Genomic DNA, 20926 nt, shown 5'->3' with positions numbered 1-20926 from the left:
GTGCAGAATGACGCGCCGCCACCGAAGCCTCCGTTACGGGCTCTTGACCTGCGCATATATAACCGAATGAGCCCAATCGAAGGCTGTGAAAGAGAAGGTCTCAGGAAGATCATTTCTTTATAACCCTCGGGAATCTATAACGGTTTTTCTGTGAAGTATAAATCCCAATTTCCTATCTCTACGATTAATCCTCTTCCCTCCTCCTCCTCTCCTCCTCCTCCTGGGGAGGATATGACGGTTTGATATGGACTCATAGAGATAATAATTAGAGGGGCCTCTCTGCCGGCATTAGGAGAGTTCAGAGGGAGTAGAATATTTAAGTGGTGGAAGGTTAATGTAATATATTTAAATATAATATCGTATAGTATACAGTATACCGTAGTATATAGCATAGTACAGTATTTAGCATAGTATATAAAAGGGCTGTGAAAATATTTACAGACCCCTCTCATCCTGGACATAAACTGTTTCAACTTCTACCCTCAAAACGACACTATAGAGCACTGCACATCAGAACAAGACACAAGACACAAGAACAGTTTTTCTCGAATGCCATCACTCTGCTAAACAAATAATTCCCTCAACACTGTCAAGCTATTTACTAAGATTGTATTACTGTTATTCTTCTCTTCCTTACTAGTATCTATCTCTTCCCTCTTATTACTATAACCATCTTGCTTGTATCTTTCAATTATATTGTTTTTATTTGTTTCCTAGTACGATTTGATAGCTTATTAGTAACCTTGACTATCACTAAGTGCTGTATCTTTTTATTCTTGAAGAATGTATTTTATTCTCCTCATGTACACTGAGAGCCTATGCACCAAAGTCAAATTCCTTGTGTGTCCAATCACACTTGGCCAATAAAGAATTCTGTTCTGTTCTGTTCTGTTCTGTTCTGTTCTGTTCTATTCTATTCTATTCTATTCTATTCTATTCTATTCTATTCTATTCTATTCTATTCTATTCTATTCTATTCTATTCTATTGCATAGTATATAGCATATAGCATAATACAGTTCAGCACAGCAGGGATCTCCAACTTTGGCAACTTTTAAGACTTATGGACTTCGACTCCCAGAATTTCTCAGTCAGTAAAACAAAGCTGGCTGAGGAATTCTGGGAGTCGAAGTCCACCAGTCTTAAATGTTGCCAAGGTTGCAGCCCCCCTGCTGTACAGTACAGTAAATTGCATTGAATGTGATGTAATGTAATTTTGCTTCATTTTTTGTGAAAGCATTTTGTGTGCCGTGAGGTGTGGTTTGAGGTGTGTCTGCAAGACCAGAAATACATACACACACACACACACACACACACACACACACACATATATATATATATATATATATTACATTAATACATAATAAATATAACATTAGGGTAGGGTTGTACACATACACAATTAAAACGGAACGGCCCATGCAGAAGGCCAGAAGGAAGAGGGTGCTTGGAAGCCTGCTGTTATGAAACGGAGACTGACTTAACATTGATAACTATTTTAATTTCTTAGAATATCTTTTCATTTTTTTATTTTTTATTTTGCTTTTGCCTTGAGGCTTGCTGGGCTGTGCAAAACCAACTCGTTGGAATCCTGGCGGCAAGAACGCCGCCTAGCATCATATAAGGCGGGCACTTCCTTCCCTGGAACGTTTCGTTTCCGGACGTTCCGTTTCCTCCGGGGGGGGGGAGGAAGGCAGCTGCGGTCCTGAGGCAACCGGAAGTGAGGGGCGGCGCGTAACGACTCCCCTTCCTCTGCCTCTTTGGGGCAAGCGAGTCGCGCGCGGGCTTCTGCCGCTGTTGTCGTCATGAGTCGCTTCAAGTTCATTGGTGAGGGCGGTTGCCCTGGCAACTCGGGGACGGCGCGGCGTCCGGGCGTCCTGGGGCAGAATGCGGGATTGGGTGGCCGTGAGAATGACACGCGTCCCGCCTGCTCGGGCAGCCCCTCCTGGGGGAAAAATAGCAGTTTAGGGGAGCAGGAGGGAAACCCTTGGAGTTCGCTTCCCTCTTGATCAGGGGTCCCCAAACTTGGCAGCTTTAAGACTTGTGGACTTCAACTCCCAGAATTCTCCAGCCAGCTATGCTGGCTGGAGAATTCTGGGAGTTGAAGTCCATAAGTCTTAAAGCTGCCAAGTTTGAAGACCTCTGCTCTTGATGGTCCCAGCTTGGCCTTCTCAGTCATCCAGGAGGTCATGGTTGTCCCAAAGGTGCTTTTTTCAGGAGGCAACTGGACTTTATTGTTTTTTTCTTTTGAAGACGTTTCACTTCTCATCCAAGAAGCTTCTTCAGCTCTGACAGGATAGTGGGGGAACGGAAGGATTTTTATTCCTTGCAGAGAGCTGGTCATTTGCATCCTTTTAGAGGGTCGTTGAAGCACTTGGAGGTTTATCTGTGTCCTCAGGGTCACCTGAGGAGTGCAAATGGTTCCTCTCGTCTGCAATTTTTTCCCCCCTCTGGAAATCCATTCCTTATTCTCACACCATTCAAAGGGTGTTACTCGCAAATTGTTTAGCTTGAAGTCTGTAGATATTCTTAGTCATCCAGGTCATGGTTGTTTCAAAGGTGCTTTTTTCAGGAGGCAACTGGACTTTCTTGTTTTTTCTTTTGAAACTCTAATCCTATCCTGTCAGAGCTGAAGAAGTTTCTTGGATGAGAAGCAAAACATCTTCAAAAGAAAAAAAAAACAAGAAAATCCAGTTGCCTCTTGAAAAAAGGCATCTTTGAAACAACCATGACCTGGATGACTGAGAATCTCTACAGGCTTTTAGCTAAACAATTTGGGATGAACACCCTTTGAATGGTGTGGGAGTAGGAATAGATTTCCAGAGGGAAAAAAATTGCAGACTACAGGAACCATTTACACTACTCAGGTGACCCTGAGGACACAGATAAACCTCCAAGTGCTTCAACGACCCTCTAAAAGGATGCAAATGACCAGCTCTCTGCAAGGAATATAAATCCAGTCAGAGCTGAAAAAGCTTCTTGAAGTGAAACATCTTCAAAGAAAAAAATAAGAAAGTCCAGTTGCTTCTTGAAAATCCCAGCTTGGATTTTGGGGGCTGCCTTCACACAACCTGCTGGTTCTGGTTTAGGGAATGCATGTTAGTTCTGGGTTGGCACAACTCCTTAAGCCACATCTGTCTGCACACAAAATGCTGGTATGCACACGCACACACAATTAGCATTACCCAAGATTAGCTTGTCAAGGGAGTTTCATCACTGGAAGCTTTCAAGAAGAGCCTGGATTGCCATATGTCAGAAATGGTGTCGGGTCTCCTGCTTGAATGGGGGGATTGGACTAGATGACCTACAAGGTCCCTTCCAGCTCTGTCATTCTGCTGACCTTCTGACCATTTTTTATGGGCCTGTTGAAGGGCATCATAGGAATCGAACCAATAGGGTTTTAATGAAGGATCTCTTCCGTCAACGTTGAGCTGCTGTGAGGGATGCTTTGAGAAGATGCTGAAAAGCATCTTTGCTGCAGGGAGCAAAATTATATACCTGCCCTCAACCCAATTAGCAGCTAATTATTGCTTTTTCTTTTAACTAGATATTGGTGTTAACTTAACCGATCCTATGTTCAGAGGTATATACAGAGGCACTCAAAAACATAAAGGTAAAGCTTTTTATTGGTTTATTCCCAACACCAGATGTTGGGGTATGTAGATGCAGAATAATAACTATAAGTAGACCTTTTCATGCTGTATTTTCTCTGGACCCTGAAAAGGAAAGAAACCTCTAAGATGGAGGTCTCTGTGTATTTTATTTGATGTTCATTCACTTGTTCACTGAAGAGTACTATCACTTTCTGTACTATCAGTTGCTTTTTCGACCGCTTTCCATTTTTTTCAAAGCTTCATGGTCATCTTCACTGACTGATTTTGTGTCCAAAATATTTAAGGGTTGTAACTTGAAACAGTCACTAAATTAACAGTTGCAAGTTCAGAACTATGGAATCTGTATTTACAACAATTGCAACATCCCAGAGTCATGTGATCACAATTTGTGGTCTTCCCAAGGGGCTCTCAATAAGGAAAGTCAATGGAGGAAGCTGGAGTTGCTTGTGATTTCAAATACTGTCCCAAATCCTTATCAGTCATTGCTAGCTGTGATCCCTTCAATTTGGAGAAGGCCATTCCTTTGAAGCTCTGTTGGAAAATATATCAGCGCTCTACATATATATTGCATTTGTACACAACAATATTTGTCTTGTCAAAAAGTTGAAAAGAGTGGAATGCTACATTCAGGTTTACAATTTAATTAAGATGGCATAAGATTATTGCAATGTTTATTGTTACAAAACTTTGAACAACACCCCCCCCTCCCCTCCCCCCGGAAATAGAAATTGGGAACAGTTATAAAGGTGATTATCACTGTGTTTTAAAAATATGGATTTTAAATTTAACGTATATATCTATATCTATATATTTGCAGATGATTTCTTGGATGTAATAGACAGAGCAATCAAAATTGGGGTTCAAAAGGTAACTCTGGCATTAAATGTTTTTAGATGTGTTCCTTTTTATTGTCTGAACTGTCCGTTTTCCTTGCTGTTGACTCTCAGTTCATGTCCTCCCAAAGCGTATTAAACTTGGTGTTAGGAAATTAGCATTTACATCTTTTTTTTCTTCATTTCAGCTCATCATCACAGGTGGAAATTTACAAGATAGTAAAGATGCCCTGCAGCTGGCCCAAACCAATGGTATTTCTTTCCTTATATCATGTGCCACCCTTAAGTGGAATGCTTGAATTATCCCACACTTGTATTTGCTTAAAAGGGAAGTGAAACTTTCCCTGTACCTGCAAATTAGGGAGGTTGCTTATCTTACCCTTACTGAGAAAAGAATATGTGGAGGATCCAGTAGTCACATAATGAAAGCAAGGGCTTGACATGGGAGGAGAGAAATCGGGAGATCGGTAGTTCTCGACTTAAAAACCATTCATTTAGTGACAGTTCAAAGTTAAAACGACAATGAAAAAAGTGATCTATGACATTTTTCACACTTACAACCAAGGCAGCATTCCCACAATCAAGATTTGGACGCTTGGCAACTGGCATGTACTTACGACAGTTGCAGTGTCTTGGAGTCATGTGATCGATCCCCTTTTGCGACCTTCTGACAAGTCAATGGGGAAGCCAGATATCACTTAACAACCGTGTTACCAATTTAACAATCGCAGTGATTCCACTTAGCAAATGTGGCAAGAAAAGTCGTACAATGGAGCAAAACTCACTTAAGAAATTTCTCATTTAGCAGCATAAATCCTGGGCTTAATTTTGGTCGTACGCCGAGGACTACCTGTACATGTATGTATTTGTGTAACATGCTTGTTTGTATGTGAGGAGGATCTCCAGGAAAAGCTTGAGAGGCAGCTGACAATGGTCACTTCAGGCATCTACCTAGAGAGGAAAAGTTTCTCTAACTGGGCTTTAATGCAGAAGAATGAATTGGTTGCAATTCCTACGCTTTTGTTTCTACAAATCCTTGCAGGCAGGGAATCGTAACCTCTTTTGCTAGTACAATGCACTAGCGAAAAACATAAAGCAGCATCCACGATGCAAGAGAATACAGGTAGTCCTTGAGTTACAATAGTTCATTTAGTGACCATTCAGAGTTAACGACAGCACTGAAAAAAGTGACATGACCTTTTTTTCACCCCTACCACCACAGCAGCATCCCCATGGTCACGTGATTTAATTTTGATGCTTGAAAATTGCTTCATACTTATGACGGTTGCAATGTCCTGGGGTCACGTGATCACATTTTGCAACCTTCAGACAAGCAAAGTCAACAGAGAAGCCAGATTCACTTAACAGCCATGTTAATTTAACAACTGCAGTGATTCACTTTACAACTGTGGCAAGGAAAGTCTTCAAAGGGAGCAAAACTCACGTAGCAAAACTCTCGCTTAGAGACAGAAATTATGGTCGTAAATCGAGGACTATCTGTGTATACGGACAGAGCAGGTGATTATTTTCCCTTTATCTTTTAATAGAGTCTGCATCATTTATATCAACTCTTTCATATGGTCTGATTTCAGAAATGTTTTACAGTACCGTTGGCTGCCATCCCACTCGCTGTGGAGCATTCGATCAGGATAATCCCGACCAGTACTTAGAGGAATTGCAAGATTTAGCTGAGAAGAACAAAGGGAAGGTGGTCGCAATTGGGGAGTGTGGCCTGGGTAGGTATTAACTCCCTGACGTAAGTGCATTGTTTGTTCATGGCAGTCTTTAGAAGGCCTCTTCACTGTGTTTTCCCCTTTCCAGACTTCGACAGATTAGAATTCTGCCCCAAAGACATCCAACTCAAGTAAGAAATTTATTTATTGTTTCAAATAACATTGTACTGGCCACCCTGTCTTCTTAACCTCCGTGTTGTGTACTGTTCTATAGCAGTGATGGCAAACCTTTTAGGCACCAAGCACCCAAACTGCGCACACGCCCAAACTGAAATGTGTGCGTGCGCGCAAAAGTGCATGCATGAACGTGCGCATGCATGCGGACATGCATGCATGCACAGCAGAGACCCAAAGACCAGCTGGCCGGCGGGAGGCGGGGCATCCCAACACCGGCAGAGCGGCAAGAGGTAAGATCTTTTTCTTTCGTGAGCTTCTGTTTCGTCATTGTTGTGGCTCGCCAGCGGCCCGCGCGGATCATGGCTGATCCCGACGAGGAGGAGGCTGGTGTGGGGTCGCGCCAGCAGCCTGCGCAGCTGGCGCTCGCGTCGGACAGCGAGGAGGCTGAAGAGGATGTGGTGCCAGAGGCAGAGACTCAGCCAGGGCCTTCAGAACCTCCAGAGGCTCCTTCAAGTGGAGAGAGCGAAGTGGAGGAGCCTCTTCTCAATGCTTGAGCACGCAGGGCTGCCAAAAGGCAGGAGTGGCTACTCAGGAGGAGGAGGTCTCCTTGAGAGTAAGGTTTGAGGATAATTGGCCACTGCCTTAGCCTATTTAAGTCACACGCAGTTAGTAATTTCTTGCTGGAAACAACATGTAATTATTACAGAGCATTTTTGAAGAGTGAGTGTCTTATCGTATCTTGTTTTCTGGGCTGGTTGCCAATCTTTGCCGGACTTTGTTTATTCTTGGTACGTTATAACTGATAAGGACCGTTGGTGTGTGTCACAATCCTTGGGAATCCGGAGCTGGGGCAGAACAGTCATTTGCAGGGAAACAGAAGCTCACGAAAGAAACACCATGGAGATCTGACCTGGGGCGACAGCGCATGTGGCAGCAGAGAAGGCTTGGCGTGCCACCTGTAGCACGTGTGCCATAGATTCGCCATCACAGTTCTATAGGGATTTTTTTCAGGAATGTCCATTAAAAGCCTTAAAACATCTTCAGCCTATTTTAAGCTGAAGGAAAAACAAAGAGCAGATCAACCCTCCTCTGCTTATCCTCAGACTGAGAGTCATAAGAGAGATTCTCTGTTTCCAAATCCCGTTATCCGTCTCGACAGCGTAAGGGCTGCCAAGATTTTCACTTTGGATCTTGTGGTTCTGCTCATTCTGATAAGAGCAGAAACAGTCGTAAAATTGGATGGCTAGGATGAGGAAACCAGGCTTCAAGCTACATCTACATGTGGGATGCGAAAGCCCAGAGGGCAATTCTCCCTCTTCTCCCCAAAGGGGAAAATGTCCACACCATAGGGCAGATTGCCGTTTTTGTATATGTCTTTGTGCGTTGTCCCTCCCTGGAAGCTGTTGCCACAGAGTAAGACGCTACTAAGTGAAGTGGGTTATCTTTGCTCAGGAATTAGTCAGCCAAGAAAAGTTAAATGAAATGGAGGGGTTGGGGGGGGGAGTTTTTAGGAACAAAAAAAGTAACATAAAATCACATGAAGTAAAGTGTTAATAACACTTTATAATGCCTTGGTAAGGCCACACTTGGAATACTGCATTCAGTTTTGGTCGCCACGATGTAAAAAAGATGTGGAGACTCTAGAAAGAATGCAGAGAAGAGCATCAAAGATGATTAGGGGACTGGAGGCTAAAACATATGAAGAATGGTTGCAGGAACTGGGTATGTCTTGTTTAATGAAAAGGAGGACTAGGGGAGACATGATAGCAGTCTTCCAATATCTCAGGGGCTTCCACAAAGAAGGGGGAGTCAAGCTATTCTCCAAAACGCCTGAAGGCAGGACAACAAGCAATGGGTGGAAACTAATGAAGGAGAACTAAGGAGAAATTTCCTGAGAGTTAGAACAATTAATCAGTGGAACAACTTGCTTCCAGAAGTTGTGAATCCTCCAACACTGGAAGTTTTTAAGAAGATATTGGATAACCATTTGTCTGAAATGGTATAGTTTCCTGCCTAAGCAGGGGGGTTGGACTAGAACTCCGAGATCCCTTCCAACTCTGTTATTCTAAATTATTGTTAAGGTATAACAAAAGAACATTTTTACTAAACTTCATTAACGTGGGTTGTCTTGCTGGATGCCTTACCTAGCATTTGGCAAAAGTTGGTCAGACACCTCTGGATGCTCACAATAAGAGGATGTTCAACATCCCTTTTTGGTCCTGACATTGCAGGTCTTTTGACTTAAGAACCACAATTTTAACAAGAATTTTTATTATACCTTTTTGCCACAGTTGTTAAGCGAAGCCCTGCTTAGTCGTTAAATAAATCAGACTGTGTGGTCACATGATCAAAATTTGGATGCCTGGCAACCAGCATATAATTTGCAATGGTTGTAACATCTTTGGGCTTCATGTAATCCCCATTTGCAACCTTCCCAGCTGTCTCCCATCAGCTGTGATGCTTGTAAGTGCAAGAACCGATGGTCACTTTTTTTTAGTTCTGTTGTAACTTGGTTGGCTAAACGAAAGATTGTAAATTGAGGACTACCTGTATCAGGCTAGCAAGATGTAGAATGTCTTGGTTTACAAATATATGTAAACTTTTAAAATATTTGCCTCTTTGATGGAAGATCACAAAAGAGAACTGGATTTTCTGCACACCTCTGCTGTTTTGGAGACCTGCGTTAGTCATGGCACAGCTAAGGCCCTTTCACAGTTCAGAGGTAATTCAGCTGTTTTCTTCGGCATTTGGATCAGGACTATTAGAACTCCTGTCTGGAAGAGGGTAATAAGTGTGATTCCCAATTGCTGGCTCTCTAAAATGGTTTGAAGCCAATTATTACTTTGTTCCTGAAATCTTTTTTTTTTTTTTACCTGATGTATTGGCTTGTCATCCAGAATCATATTGTAAGAATTGAGCAGCCATATAAACACTATGGATTCAGTGACTGGTAAATACAATTTTTATTTTCTTTCAGGTATTTTGAAAAACAGTTTGAGCTATCTGAGCAAGCCAAATTGCCAATGTTTTTGCACTGTAGGAATTCGCACCCAGAATTCCTAGGTGAGTTTTGTTAGAAAATTAGAAGAACAAATGTGTACTTTTGAGGGAACAAACGCTCTTTAAGATTCTAAAATCAAATTCTTCTTTTCCACAGATATAATGAGACGAAATAGAGAGAGATGTACGGGAGGAGTGGTAGGTGCAATGCAGCTATAATGTTTTTCAGCATTACACTTTTTTGGTGATTTAAAGTCTATTGCTATATTTGCATTACAAATAGGTTAGAGATTTCTCTCCGTGTCTGCATTCTTTGCCCAAACCTTGCCTTCTAAAACTCTAGTGGAAGGAATAGCAGTTTGGATCTAGCATCAAGCCAAGTTTTTCTTTTTGTTATGAATTGGGATTTCTGTGAACCTTAACCCTAACCCTGAATCTTATTTATTTTAAATTTGGCAGTGTCCTTCCATGAATTGGTCAACCTTAGGCCTTGCTAGCCATGTTTAGAAGTTGAACTCGGATAGACTAGGGTACCTGCATCTGGTAGGGTAGCACAAAGAATGACACAGCTGTGAAAAAGGGAACAGCCACGTCACCTTCCTAGGAAGAATTGCTAATTTTTTCTCACATTTTTCATGCATGCACAGCTGCTGGATGACATCCAGAAACATCAACAAAAATAATTAAAGGGAACTGTATGACTGAGTAAAGGTAGTCCTCAGATTATGACTCACTCCCTTAGTGACATTAAAAGTTACGACAGACTTCCTCGGGAATACTTACGATCTGAAGTTCCAATGGCCATCCCTCCTCCCTGAAGTCACATGACTGCATTTCGGGTGCTCAGCAACCCCATATCATGTGATCAGCGTTTCTGGGTTTTAAGTAAACAATGGGTTTACTTAACCCCTCCTACAAAAAAAATGTAATTAAGATCTGACCGGGTTACGGGGTGACCCGCTTTATGACTTTCACAATGATTGTGACGGGCAGACTCCATCATGGTCATACGTTGAGGACTGCCCACATTAACAAACATTTACCTTCTGTCTTACGATGTATATGCTTGTAATTATTTTTATAGGTTCACTCTTTTGATGGCACCAAAGAAGAAGCGGCAGCTCTAATAGATCTGGATCTTTATATAGGGATTAATGGTTGGTAAGTTATTTTAAACATTAACTCTCTTCCCTCAAGCATTCATTTTTAGTTTGGTAGGTATTTGTGGCTTTTTAAAAAAAAATCAAGATAGATCATTAACCACGTAGTGCAGAGATGGACAATTTTACGATCTGTGGACTTCAACTCCCAGAATTCCTGAGCTAGCTGGCTCAGGAATTCTGGGAGTTGAAGTCCTCAGGTCGTAAAGTTGCCAGAGTTGCTCACCTGGATGTAGTTTGTCTTGCCAGGGATATGAAAAATAGAAAGACCTTATTTTTTGAAGCTTGAGGCAGGAAACAAGAACAAAAGATGCTGTCTGTACCGTGTTTGATGGGCCACATTAACTTTCTAAAGTACTGCAATTATGTTACCCTCATAACTAAGAAAAATAATTAAAAGTCAATAATATACAATAATCTAAATCTCAGTTAGATATACTAGAGAAGAGAGTGAACAGGATATAAAACTATGTGACATTTAGCTTTAGAAGCCCCTAGAGCTTCTAATGTATCCAGAGATGTAGAAGAATTCAACTTGAATTCAACTTAAATTTCATGCATTGTTGCTCTCCTAGTTTTTAATTGGGGGGAAAAATCAATCTAATGTCAATGGGATTAGAAGCACAATATTGGAGTATGCTCAATACCGGTTCAAAAAACAAAAATTATTCATTGAATTTGGGGAGCAGTTTCTTTTTTTTTTTGATGAACTCCCCAACAATGGCAAGCAAGAGACAATTTCATCTAACAAACTTCTAAAATTATTTTCCAGCTCTCTGAAAACCGAAGCCAACCTAGAAACGGTGAAGTCAATTCCTAGCGAAAGGCTAATGATAGAGACAGGTAAGTCGCTTTGCTCTCACTACTTTTACCATTTTCAAAACTCTTTTAGATCAGAGATATATTTGGGTTGCCATCTTGAGATGGTGCATCCAAATCACAGGCCAGATGCAAGGTTAGCTTGGTATCTCTATGGAGACTCTAAATCCCCCAAGTTATGGTTGTCTCAAAGATGCTTTTCCAAAAGTCAAGTGGGTTTTTTCTTTGAAAACATTTCGCTTCTCGTTCAAGAAGCTTCTTGGGTAAGAACGGGAAAAGTTTCTTGAATAAGAAGTGAAACGTTTAAAAAAAAACCCAAGAAAGTCTAGTTGCCTTTTGGAAAAGCACCTTCGGGTTAGCTTAGCATGATTATCCGGACAGCTAATTCATTGATGAAAAGGGGAAATGCCCTTTAAAAAAAATTGTCAGTCCTTTGATAGATTCAGGAACAAAATATTCCAAAGAAACCTGGAATTTTCCATTCCTGTTCTGAATCATGCTATTCTGGGGACAGTTCGCTGGGTTTCTGGAAGCAAGTCTTGTAAATAAAAATGTGTTCCAGACAACACTTCCAGAAAACTATTGAACCAGCCTCAAAAACAGCATGATGCAGAGAAGGAACTCCAAATTGTTCTGCTACCAAGCATTTTGCCAGATCCTTGTCAAATATTGGATTATACCTTTCTATTATCCTCAAAATCCAGCCTGATACCCTTTGTGTGTCTATTAGGCCCATAACTGTCATAATCCTAAACAAGACTGAAGTTGAGACTTGCATTGCCAAGGTATCTGGAAAGTACCATTTTGGGGGAGGCAAGTGGCAAAACCTGTCTCATCATGCAAACACAACCTATGTGTAAGTTGTTGCATCCGATTTGTGATGCAAATACATAAGGGCAAACTTTGCACTGTGCTTGTTTTGACAGCAATCTATGAAGGTGGCTTTTGAGGAAGAGCATGATACTGGTAGAACACGGCTACCCTTATGTGCTACTCACTTTCTCCAAAGTAGATGAAACAAAGGTTTAATAGTGATAGCATTTACACGTATATACCACTTCACAGTGCTTTACAGCCCTCTCTAAGTGGTTTACAGAGTCAGCATATTGCCCCCAACAATCTGGATCCTCATTTTACCGACCTCAGAAGCATGGAAAGCTGAGTCAACCTTGAGCCTGGTGAGATTTGAACTGCCAAATTGCAGGCAGCTGGCAGTCAGCAGAAGTAGCCTGCAGTATTGCACTCTAACCAGTGCGCCATCACGGCTCTATAGCTTCATGATCTGGTGGGATCTTTCCATCAACCAACTAGCTGTGTACAGGCCTTCTTACATATGGCTGTAAGCTAGGTAAGAGCAGAAAAATATATCAAACTTTGTGCTCGGTAATCTTTTTTTCCCTTCAGAATCTGTTTATGTAATACATTTTAAATGAATATGTTGGTGGAGCAAGCTTTACCAAATAGAGTGCCTTAGTATTTATTTTATATTATATTGACAGCAAATTGTAATTAAAGACTGTTCCAAAAGGGCTGGGTAATAAGATTCAGACAAGTTTCAGTGGAAGCTTGTTAACACAGTATTTCAAACAATCTCTTCAGTTACCGAAATCAGATACAGTAGAACCTTAGTTTAATGGGCTTTAGCTAAAATAGGCACATTTTCATTTGGATGTCACCAAGTTGAGAATTTCACAGACATCCTTTCCCTCCAAATGGTTCATTAAATCAGGGTTTGAATATGCCAACCTATGGAGGAGTGCAGTGTTTTTGGAATAATTGTATTGATGTTGCTGTTTTATAGTCAGTCTGCACTTGCAGATACTAGTAAAAGCCATTTGTATACAGGAAATCCTCAATTTACAACTATTCATTTAATGACCATTCAAACGGTTGCAATATCCTGGGTCACATGATCACCTTTTGCGACCTTCTGACAAGCGAAATCAGTGGGGAAGCCAGATTCACTTAACAACCGTGCTAGGAATGTAAAAACTGCAGCGTTTCAATTAACTGGCAGGAAAGGTCATAAAATGTGGCAACACTCACTTAACAAATGTCTCACTTATCAACAGAAATTTAAGGCTCAATAGTGGTCGTAAATCTAGGACCACCTGTATTTACTGCCTATCACAATTTTTAAGAAATCAAATGAGAATTTTTAATTTATTCCCAAAGTGCCACGTGAGAGATATATACTGTACGTATAAGGAGGAAATGAGACAAGCAGGAATGAAAGACACAAGTGTTCAAGTTCCTGAAAAGAGTTATAAAGCTACCACTCTTTTTTTTTTAAAATTATTCTCTGATTAGATGCTCCCTGGTGTGGAGTGAAAAACACCCACGCAGGCTCAAAATTTGTAAAAACCACATTTCCAACCAAAAAGAAATGGGAAACGGGACACTGCCTAAAGGACAGAAATGAACTTTGCCATATAATGTAAGTACTGTTTGCTGCTCCTGTCAAGAGTTTCAATCCAGGAGAGATTAGTCATTAGTCCCCTTGAAGCTGATCTAATGAGTTAGCCATGACAGGCTCAAATTACAAAGCTTTAAAAGGGACGTGCTGGCGTCTAACTCTTATCTAGGTCGCAGCGAAAGAATATAATACTTTATAAAACATATTTCTGAACTTCCATTTGTTCAGTGCAGCATAACAACCTGAGATTTATTTTGTTGGAGCATATCTAGATACCATCTATTTTTGCAATTTAACAGCGGCCAACAAGATGGCACTGAGAAGTATTAATCTGCTATTGTATCAATCCCACAAATTCAGGCTAACCTTAATTGCTTCAAACGGCTTGATAAAACATGCTTTTAAATTAACCACCATTCCAGGCTTCCCTGATAAAAACTGGTCAGTCATAACCAAAACTTTCAGCCTTTTCCCAATCACAAGGAGACCGAGAATGGACGTTGTCTTACCTGAACGTCCCTTTTCTGGGCGCTGCGTACACTATCCATGCATGGGTTAATCCTTCAGTGCTTGGCAACAACTGAGTGAAAACAAAAGGCTTTTCTTCCCCTTTCCGGCTCCCAAGCCACGCCTCTGGTCCCATGATCCCCCAGTCTGAACGAAGGCGCAGTGGACAAGAAACTACACAATGAGTAACATACAACTCAACTTTATTAACTCAAATTAACGTGAGGGAAAAGAACTAGCATCAGCCATAAACAGGTGGCAGGCAGCCCTGACGGGCGGGATATGGATAGTGTACGCAGCGCCCAGAAAAGGGACGTTCAGGTAAGACAACGTCCATTTTCCTGTGCGCTGCTCCCACTATCCATGCATGGGATATACCCAAGCTTAAACTCCCTGGGTGGGAAGCTGACTGCCTCCAGAGTCCTCCTCCGTCAGCACCTTCTGCAGTACTCTGCGGCCAAACGATGCCTCAGCTGAGTTGTACGCATCGATCTTGTAGTGGCGGATGAACGGTGTGAGGGACGACCACGTCGCAGCTCTACAAATGTCCACGACCGACGCTTGGGTGGCCCAGGCCGCTGTGGTGGCCGCGCTGCGAGTCGAGTGCGGCAGGATCCTGCCGGGAGTCGGTTTGGAGTTCAGGTCGTAAGCCAGAGCGATGCAGGCCTTGATCCATCTGCTGACTGTGGCTGCTGATATCTTCTGACCCATGGACTTCGGGTTGAAGGAAACCAGAAGTCCCTCTGTGCGGCGAAATGGCGCGGTCCGTCAGATGTAAGTGCGGATGGCTCTTCGAACATCTAGGGTGTGCCACCTCTTTTCCCTGGGGTCACGAGGTGAGGGGCAGAAGTCCGGCAGGATGAGCTCCTGGGCTCGGTGGAACCACGAGTTGACCTTCGGGATGAAGGCAGGGTCCAGGCGTAGAGTCACCTTAGAATCGTGGAAAATGCACAAGTCCTTGCGGACTGACAGAGCCGCCAACTCGGAGACCCTCCTTGCCGAGGTGATCGCTAGCAGGAAGGTCACCTTAAACGATAGGTATTTAAGAGAGGTTGAGTCTAGAGGCTCGAAAGGGGCCTCGGTCAGCGCCCGCAAAACGAGAGGTAAATCCCAAGAGGGGTAACGGTGTACTGTGGGGGGTCGCAGGTTGGAGGCCCCATGCAGAAAGCCCTTGATGCGCGGGTGGTGCGCGAGGGATTGGTACGGGGCGCATGTAATGACTGTTGACAACGCCGCCATCTGTCTCCGTAGGGTTGCGGGAGCCAGGCCCTTGTCTAGGCCAGCTTGTAGGAACCGTAGAATGTCCCGAACGGCAGCTGACGTGGGGTCGATATGCTGGTGGGCGCTCCAGCGGCAGAACGCTTGCCATGATGACTCGTAGATGCGAGTTGTAGACGGACGCCTGGCCGCCTGGATAGTGGCAACTACCTCGTCTGGCAGGTTGTCCTTCTTCAGGATGACCCGTTCAAATGCCAAACGGCTAATTGCAGCCATTGGGGCTCTGGGTGTGTGACTGCTCCTTGGCACAGAACGAGTTGCTGTGGTGGGATCACCCAAGGTTGTTCCACGGACAGTGCCACTAGGTCGGCGAACCATGGTCTCCGGGGCCAGTTCGGGGCTACCAGGAGTAGGTCGGCTTTTTCCGTCAGGAGTTTTCGAATGAGGCGCGGGAGCAGCGGGACTGGTGGGAATGCGTACAGGAGACCCTCGGGCCACCTGCAGCGCAGGGCATCGTGGTCCTCCGCTTGTGGTGTCGGGTAGCGGGAGACGAAGCGGGGTAGCTGGGCGTTGGCCGGGGTTGCGAAGAGGTCTACCACCGGGTTTCCGAAGCGTGATGTGAGCTCCTGAAACAGCTGAGGGTGGAGCTGCCATTCCGCTTGATCTATCGTTTCGCGGCTGAGCCAGTCCGCCCTCACATTGGTTGCCCCCGAAATGTGGTCTGCTCTGATTGAGAGCAGGTGTCTCTCCGCCCAGCTGAACAGCTCCGCAGCCTCCTGCATCAGGGTACGAGACTTCGTGCCCCCCTCCCTGTTGACGTGCGCTTTGGCCGAGATGTTGTCGGTCAGGATTAATATGTGATGCCCCTGCACCGTCGGCTGGAAGTTGCGTAGGGCCAGTCTGATCGCCCGAAGCTCTAGGAGGTTGATGCTGCACCTCCCTTCTTGTTGTGACCACTGTCCTTGTGTGACTAGGTTGTGGAGATGGGCTCCCCACCCCCGAAGGCTGGCGTCGGTGGTGAGAATCAGGCGGTCCGGTTCTAGGAAGCTGGATCCTTTGAGGAGCGGTGCCGAAGTCCACCACGTGAGTGACCTGCGGACCTGAGGAGTGAGGCGCACTTCCTTTTTGGAACTGGCCCTTCCTGTTCGCTGGAAGGGAAGGAGGAACCACTGCAGGGGCCTCGAATGTCTGCGTGCCCACGGTACGATGCCGAAGCAGGATACCATCTTCCCGAGGAGGCTTGAGAGGTGGATCAGGGCAACTCTCCTCCTTGTTAGGATCTGCAGGGTTAGAGTTCGGATGCTTTGGACTCTGTCCGGTGATAAGAACACCTGGCCGCTGGACGAATCTATCAGTGCCCCCAGGTGAAGTAGCCTGGTGGATGGTAGGAGTTGGCTCTTTGCGAAGTTTATGGTGAAGCCGTGCTCCTGGAAGACCCTCAACACTATCTCCATGTCCCTGGAGGCCTGGTCGGGCGTGGACGACAGGACCAGAATGTCGTCCAGATAACAGAGTACCCGGATCGGGATGGCTCGGAGCCTGGCCGCCACCACCGCTACCAGCTTGGTAAAGGTGCGGGGGGCCGACGAAAGTCCGAATGGCATCGCGCGGTATTGGTAATGTTGGCCCGCGTATTCGAACCTCAGGTACTGACGGTGATGCGGGTGAATCGGCACGTGCAGATACGCCTCCTTGAGATCGACCGATTGAAGGAAGTCGCCCTGTCTCACTCCCGCTAAGATGGACTTGAGGGAGTGCATCTTGAACCTGCGGTATAGTACGGACAGGTTCAGGCGCTTTAGATTCAGAATGCCCCTCCAACCCCCGGAGTTCTTGGGGACCAAGAAGAGGGTTGAGTAGAAACCTGCGCCCCGCTGGCTCTGCGGGACGGGCTCTATGGCCTTGATCTCCAGGAGGTGGGCGATCTCCTGTGACATTAGGTCCCGAAGCTCCGAGGAGGGAGGGGTTGGACAACGGACAAACCGGTGGGGTGGCTGGCCGGAGAATTCGATGGATAAACCGGAAGAGATCGTACGCCTTACCCAGGAGTCCGAAGTCGATCTGGCCCATTGTTGATGGAAAAGGATGAGCCTTCCCCCTATGGGTCCCGTGGGGCAGGAGTCATTTCCCCCTTCTGGCGGGCTTAGGCCCGGTTCCACGGAAGTTACGCTTAGGCTGCTGGTGTCGTCCTCGGTCTCGGAACTGCTGCCTGTCTTGGAATCTGTCTCCTCCCTGATAATGGGAGCGCTGTGAGGAGGACCCCCTGGGTCCGGCGCCTGCGCGAAAGGGCTGTTGGAGCGGGTAAGGTGTGTACCTGCGTTCCTGGCGCCGGTAGGTTGAGGGGAGGATCTTCCTCTTGTCTTTCCCCTCAATCAGTAGGGGTTCTAGCGCGGCGCCAAACAGATCTGGCGCTTTGTATGGGGAAGTCGCCAGCTTCCACTTGGCTTTGAAGTCGGCTTTCCAAGGCCGAAGCCAGAATAACCTCCTAGCAGTAAGGGTTGAGGCGAGAGCCCTTGAGGCGAACTTGGCTGAGTTCAGGGAGCTGTCGGCCGTGTATTCGGTGGCAGCTATGATCTTGTTAAGATCTTGATGCAGTCTAGTGTCCTCAGGCGGGAGTCTGTCCTGCAGGTGTCGGAGCCAGATGAGCGACGCCCTATTGAAGAAGGACGAAGCTGTCGCGGATCTGATTGCCCAGCCTGCGGCCTGGTGTGCCTTACGGAAGGCCCCCTCCATTCTCTTTTCTTCTGCCTTGAGAGTGTCTAACGGGTCGGTGGACACCAGGGAGCTAGAAGCTAACGCCGCCACCGGCTGGTCTACTGAGGGGAGCGCCAGGAGATCCTCCAGCTCCGGGGCTGAGCAGTAGAGTTTTTTATCCAGGCTGCTGGGTGTAGCCAGGGAGGCCGGTTGCACCCAGGGATTCTGGATCACATCCGTAAACAACTGAGGACAAGGAATGTAATCTTTTTGCGGCTTTGCCGACTTGAAAAGCGCGTCATGGGGGCCTGCCGCCTGCGGGGTGGTGGATGCGACGTCCCCTGGAACCCCGAGGTTGGTTGTGATCCTCGCCTTGTGGAGCAGGGACTTGAAAAGGGCCGGGCGGAAGAGGCCTGTAAAGGCGGGGGTGTCCGGTGCCAGGCCCTCGTCCTCAGACAACTCCATCTCCTCCGGTCCCTCCTCTGCTTGGTCTGATTCCTCAGACGAAGAGTCTTGCCCTCGTTGCTGGGGTGGGTGGGACTGAGGATGATGTTGGCGTGCCTGGACCGGTGCGGCTTGCACGGGTGCCTGGGGCGCCTGCTGTAAGGTTGCCGTGAAGAAAGACGAAAGGGCAGCCGAGAACATAGCCTGAAAGTCCATAGGTGGCACGATCCCTGGCCCTCTTTGGGTTTGCTGGTCTACCCCTGAGGGCGTAGAACTTGCTTCCCTGGCGCGAAGGAGCTGTGCAGGTGATGTGGTCATTGAGGGGTGCGGGCCGGTCCCCGGGCCTGTCTCAGGACGGGGTGAAATGCGGTCCGGCCTGGGCACCTCTGGGGTTCTTGGTGTTACCGCGATGTCGGCCAGCGATGTAATTCCCAGCTCTGTCTCCCTTGGGATGACAAGTGCTGGTTCCAAGGGCCCAGGCTCTCTGGGAGAGGGTCCGGCAGCCGCCCTGTGGGCCTTCTCCCACTGTCGCTCCAGCGCATTGTGCCTCCTTAATGCGTCTTTATCTCGGATGGGTAGGCAGCCATCTGATGCAGCCCTGCTGGTTGAGCTCTCGTGCCTCTTTTTAGATTTATTTTTCCCCCCTTTTGAGCTTCTGCGTGGGGGGGTTAGCTCCAGCTCCATATCTGAGGATGGGGGGGAGCGAGACATGGCTGCAGGTTGTGGGAAGATTGGGTAGTTCGCTTGCCCTGTTCTTCCCAAAGGCGCTCTGGTTGCGCTGACCTCTCCCCAGCTGATTGCCCCCTCCAGGGGCGGACTGGTGGGGGGGGGTCTGTAGCCGGCTCCCTGCTGTTGGGGGGAGACACAGGCTTGATCCTTCTGCCAAATATGGCGGCCCGAGGGTCCGTCAAAATGGCGCTGGCACGTGGTGCGCTAATCCACTCTGCCAGGCTCCAGCAGCGGACTCACAATGGCGGCCCGAGGGTCCGACCAAACGCCGCGCTTTCCCCCTGTTGCGATGCTTCTGTAGTGCAGGGGGGGCTGCTGAGGCTCCCGGCGCTCCTCTCCGCTTCCGGCTCTCGTTGATCGCTCCGGTGAAGCGTGGCGCAGAAGGGAGCGTTCCGGATGGCGCCACGTGTTCTGAGCCTCCCGACCCGCTGCCCAGCTGATGAGCGCGCGACGCTTGAAATGGAGGCAAAGGCGGCGCGCGTTGGCTGAGCGGGCGTGAGGACTCCGAAAGGAGAGCCCGCCGGTCAGCTGTAGTAGCGTGGTCGAGGCAGCGGCAGCAACGGCGGGGAGAGAGCGGCCGTTTGAAAATTCGCCCCTCCCGATGGAGCAGCGTGGGAGGCTGGGCTCCGCTCCCCCCCCTTTCTGTAACGCTGCAGCCGCAATGCAAGGTAAAAGAGCCAAAAAAAACAAACTAATCAAAATCAACTAAAAAGCCTAGAGGCCCTAAGGAAAGGGAAAGCCTAATAACTTAAAGAACTAAAAGGAAAAGGAAAGGGAGAAAGGTCCCCACAGATGTACAATACCTTAGACTGTGGAGCTCCCAAAATCACTACAGTGTTTGCCAGCAACTGAGTGAAGACTGGGGGATCATGGGACCAGAGGCGTGGCTTGGGAGCCGGAAAGGGGAAGAAAAGCCTTTTGTTTTCACTCAGTTGTTGCCAAGCACTGAAGGATTAACCCATGCATGGATAGTGGGAGCAGCGCACAGGAAAAGCATACAAATTAGGGTAGATTCATTGCTGTTTCGTTAGATCATCATTTAGTGTGGCATTTGGTGAATGCAACTCCAAAACTGCTTTTTTTAAAAAAAAAATCACAAATATGGCTTACATATCTTTCATGCAATTTTATCAAAAGTTGTCATGATCTTCTATAAATTATTTTTTTTTCTATAACATTTCTGTTTGTTTCATTGTAGCCAGATACTGGAAATACTAGCAACAGTTCGTGAAGAGGAGCCATTAGAACTGGCCAATATTATGTATAACAACACTATTAAAACTTTCTTTCCAGATATGTAAATCCAGTTAATTCTGTTCATAAAATAAAATAATCTAAGTCTACTCCCTAATTCTGGAATCATTATTTAAAAGTATGTTTCCCATACAGGATGGTATAGTTAAAAATACGTGTCTGGAAATCCTCGCCTTTATTGTGAATTTTCTGGCATTTTAGAAATATTTTTCTTTCCCGGTAATTCAGATAATTTTATTGTGTAACCACACAATAACCAGATTTCTGCTTAAAAAAGTTATAACAGAGTTCCATAAATAAATGTATTTCCTTCATTTCCCAAGGTTGTGTTTTCTTCTATAAATAAATACTAGAAGGAACGGTATCTTTCAAGGAAACCTAAGCTTTCA

At 45.9% G+C, this 20926-nt stretch overlaps 1 protein-coding gene across 4 annotated transcripts; it reads left to right on the top strand.

Annotated features, from left to right (window-relative positions):
- Positions 1-51: 51 nt before the first annotated feature.
- Positions 52-20626, top strand: TATDN1 (TatD DNase domain containing 1). 4 transcript variants are annotated; one of them, XM_034422263.3, is made up of 12 exons: positions 52-97; positions 3547-3612; positions 4431-4480; positions 4635-4698; positions 6039-6182; positions 6268-6310; positions 9274-9359; positions 9454-9494; positions 10381-10457; positions 11229-11299; positions 13586-13712; positions 20482-20626. In XM_034422263.3, the coding sequence occupies exons 1-12, from the start codon at positions 67-69 to the stop codon at positions 20582-20584; spliced, it is 903 nt and encodes a 300-aa protein (XP_034278154.2). In that variant the 5' UTR covers positions 52-66; the 3' UTR covers positions 20585-20626. The 4 variants fall into 4 exon arrangements, with proteins under 4 accessions (XP_034278154.2, XP_034278155.2, XP_087747519.1 ...); XM_034422264.3 differs by lacking the exon at positions 52-97 and adding an exon at positions 1648-1826; XM_087891393.1 differs by lacking the exon at positions 52-97 and adding an exon at positions 1674-1826 and having other exon boundaries at positions 4635-5964; positions 6052-6182.
- The last annotated feature ends 300 nt before the right edge of the window (positions 20627-20926 follow it).

Source organism: Pantherophis guttatus, chromosome 3 (assembly GCF_059756535.1).
Source record: "Pantherophis guttatus breed Tessera chromosome 3, ASM5975653v1, whole genome shotgun sequence".
Lineage (NCBI taxonomy): Eukaryota > Metazoa > Chordata > Lepidosauria > Squamata > Colubridae > Pantherophis > Pantherophis guttatus.
Note: the sequence above shows the minus strand (reverse complement) of the source record. Positions and strands in the feature narration are given on the sequence as shown.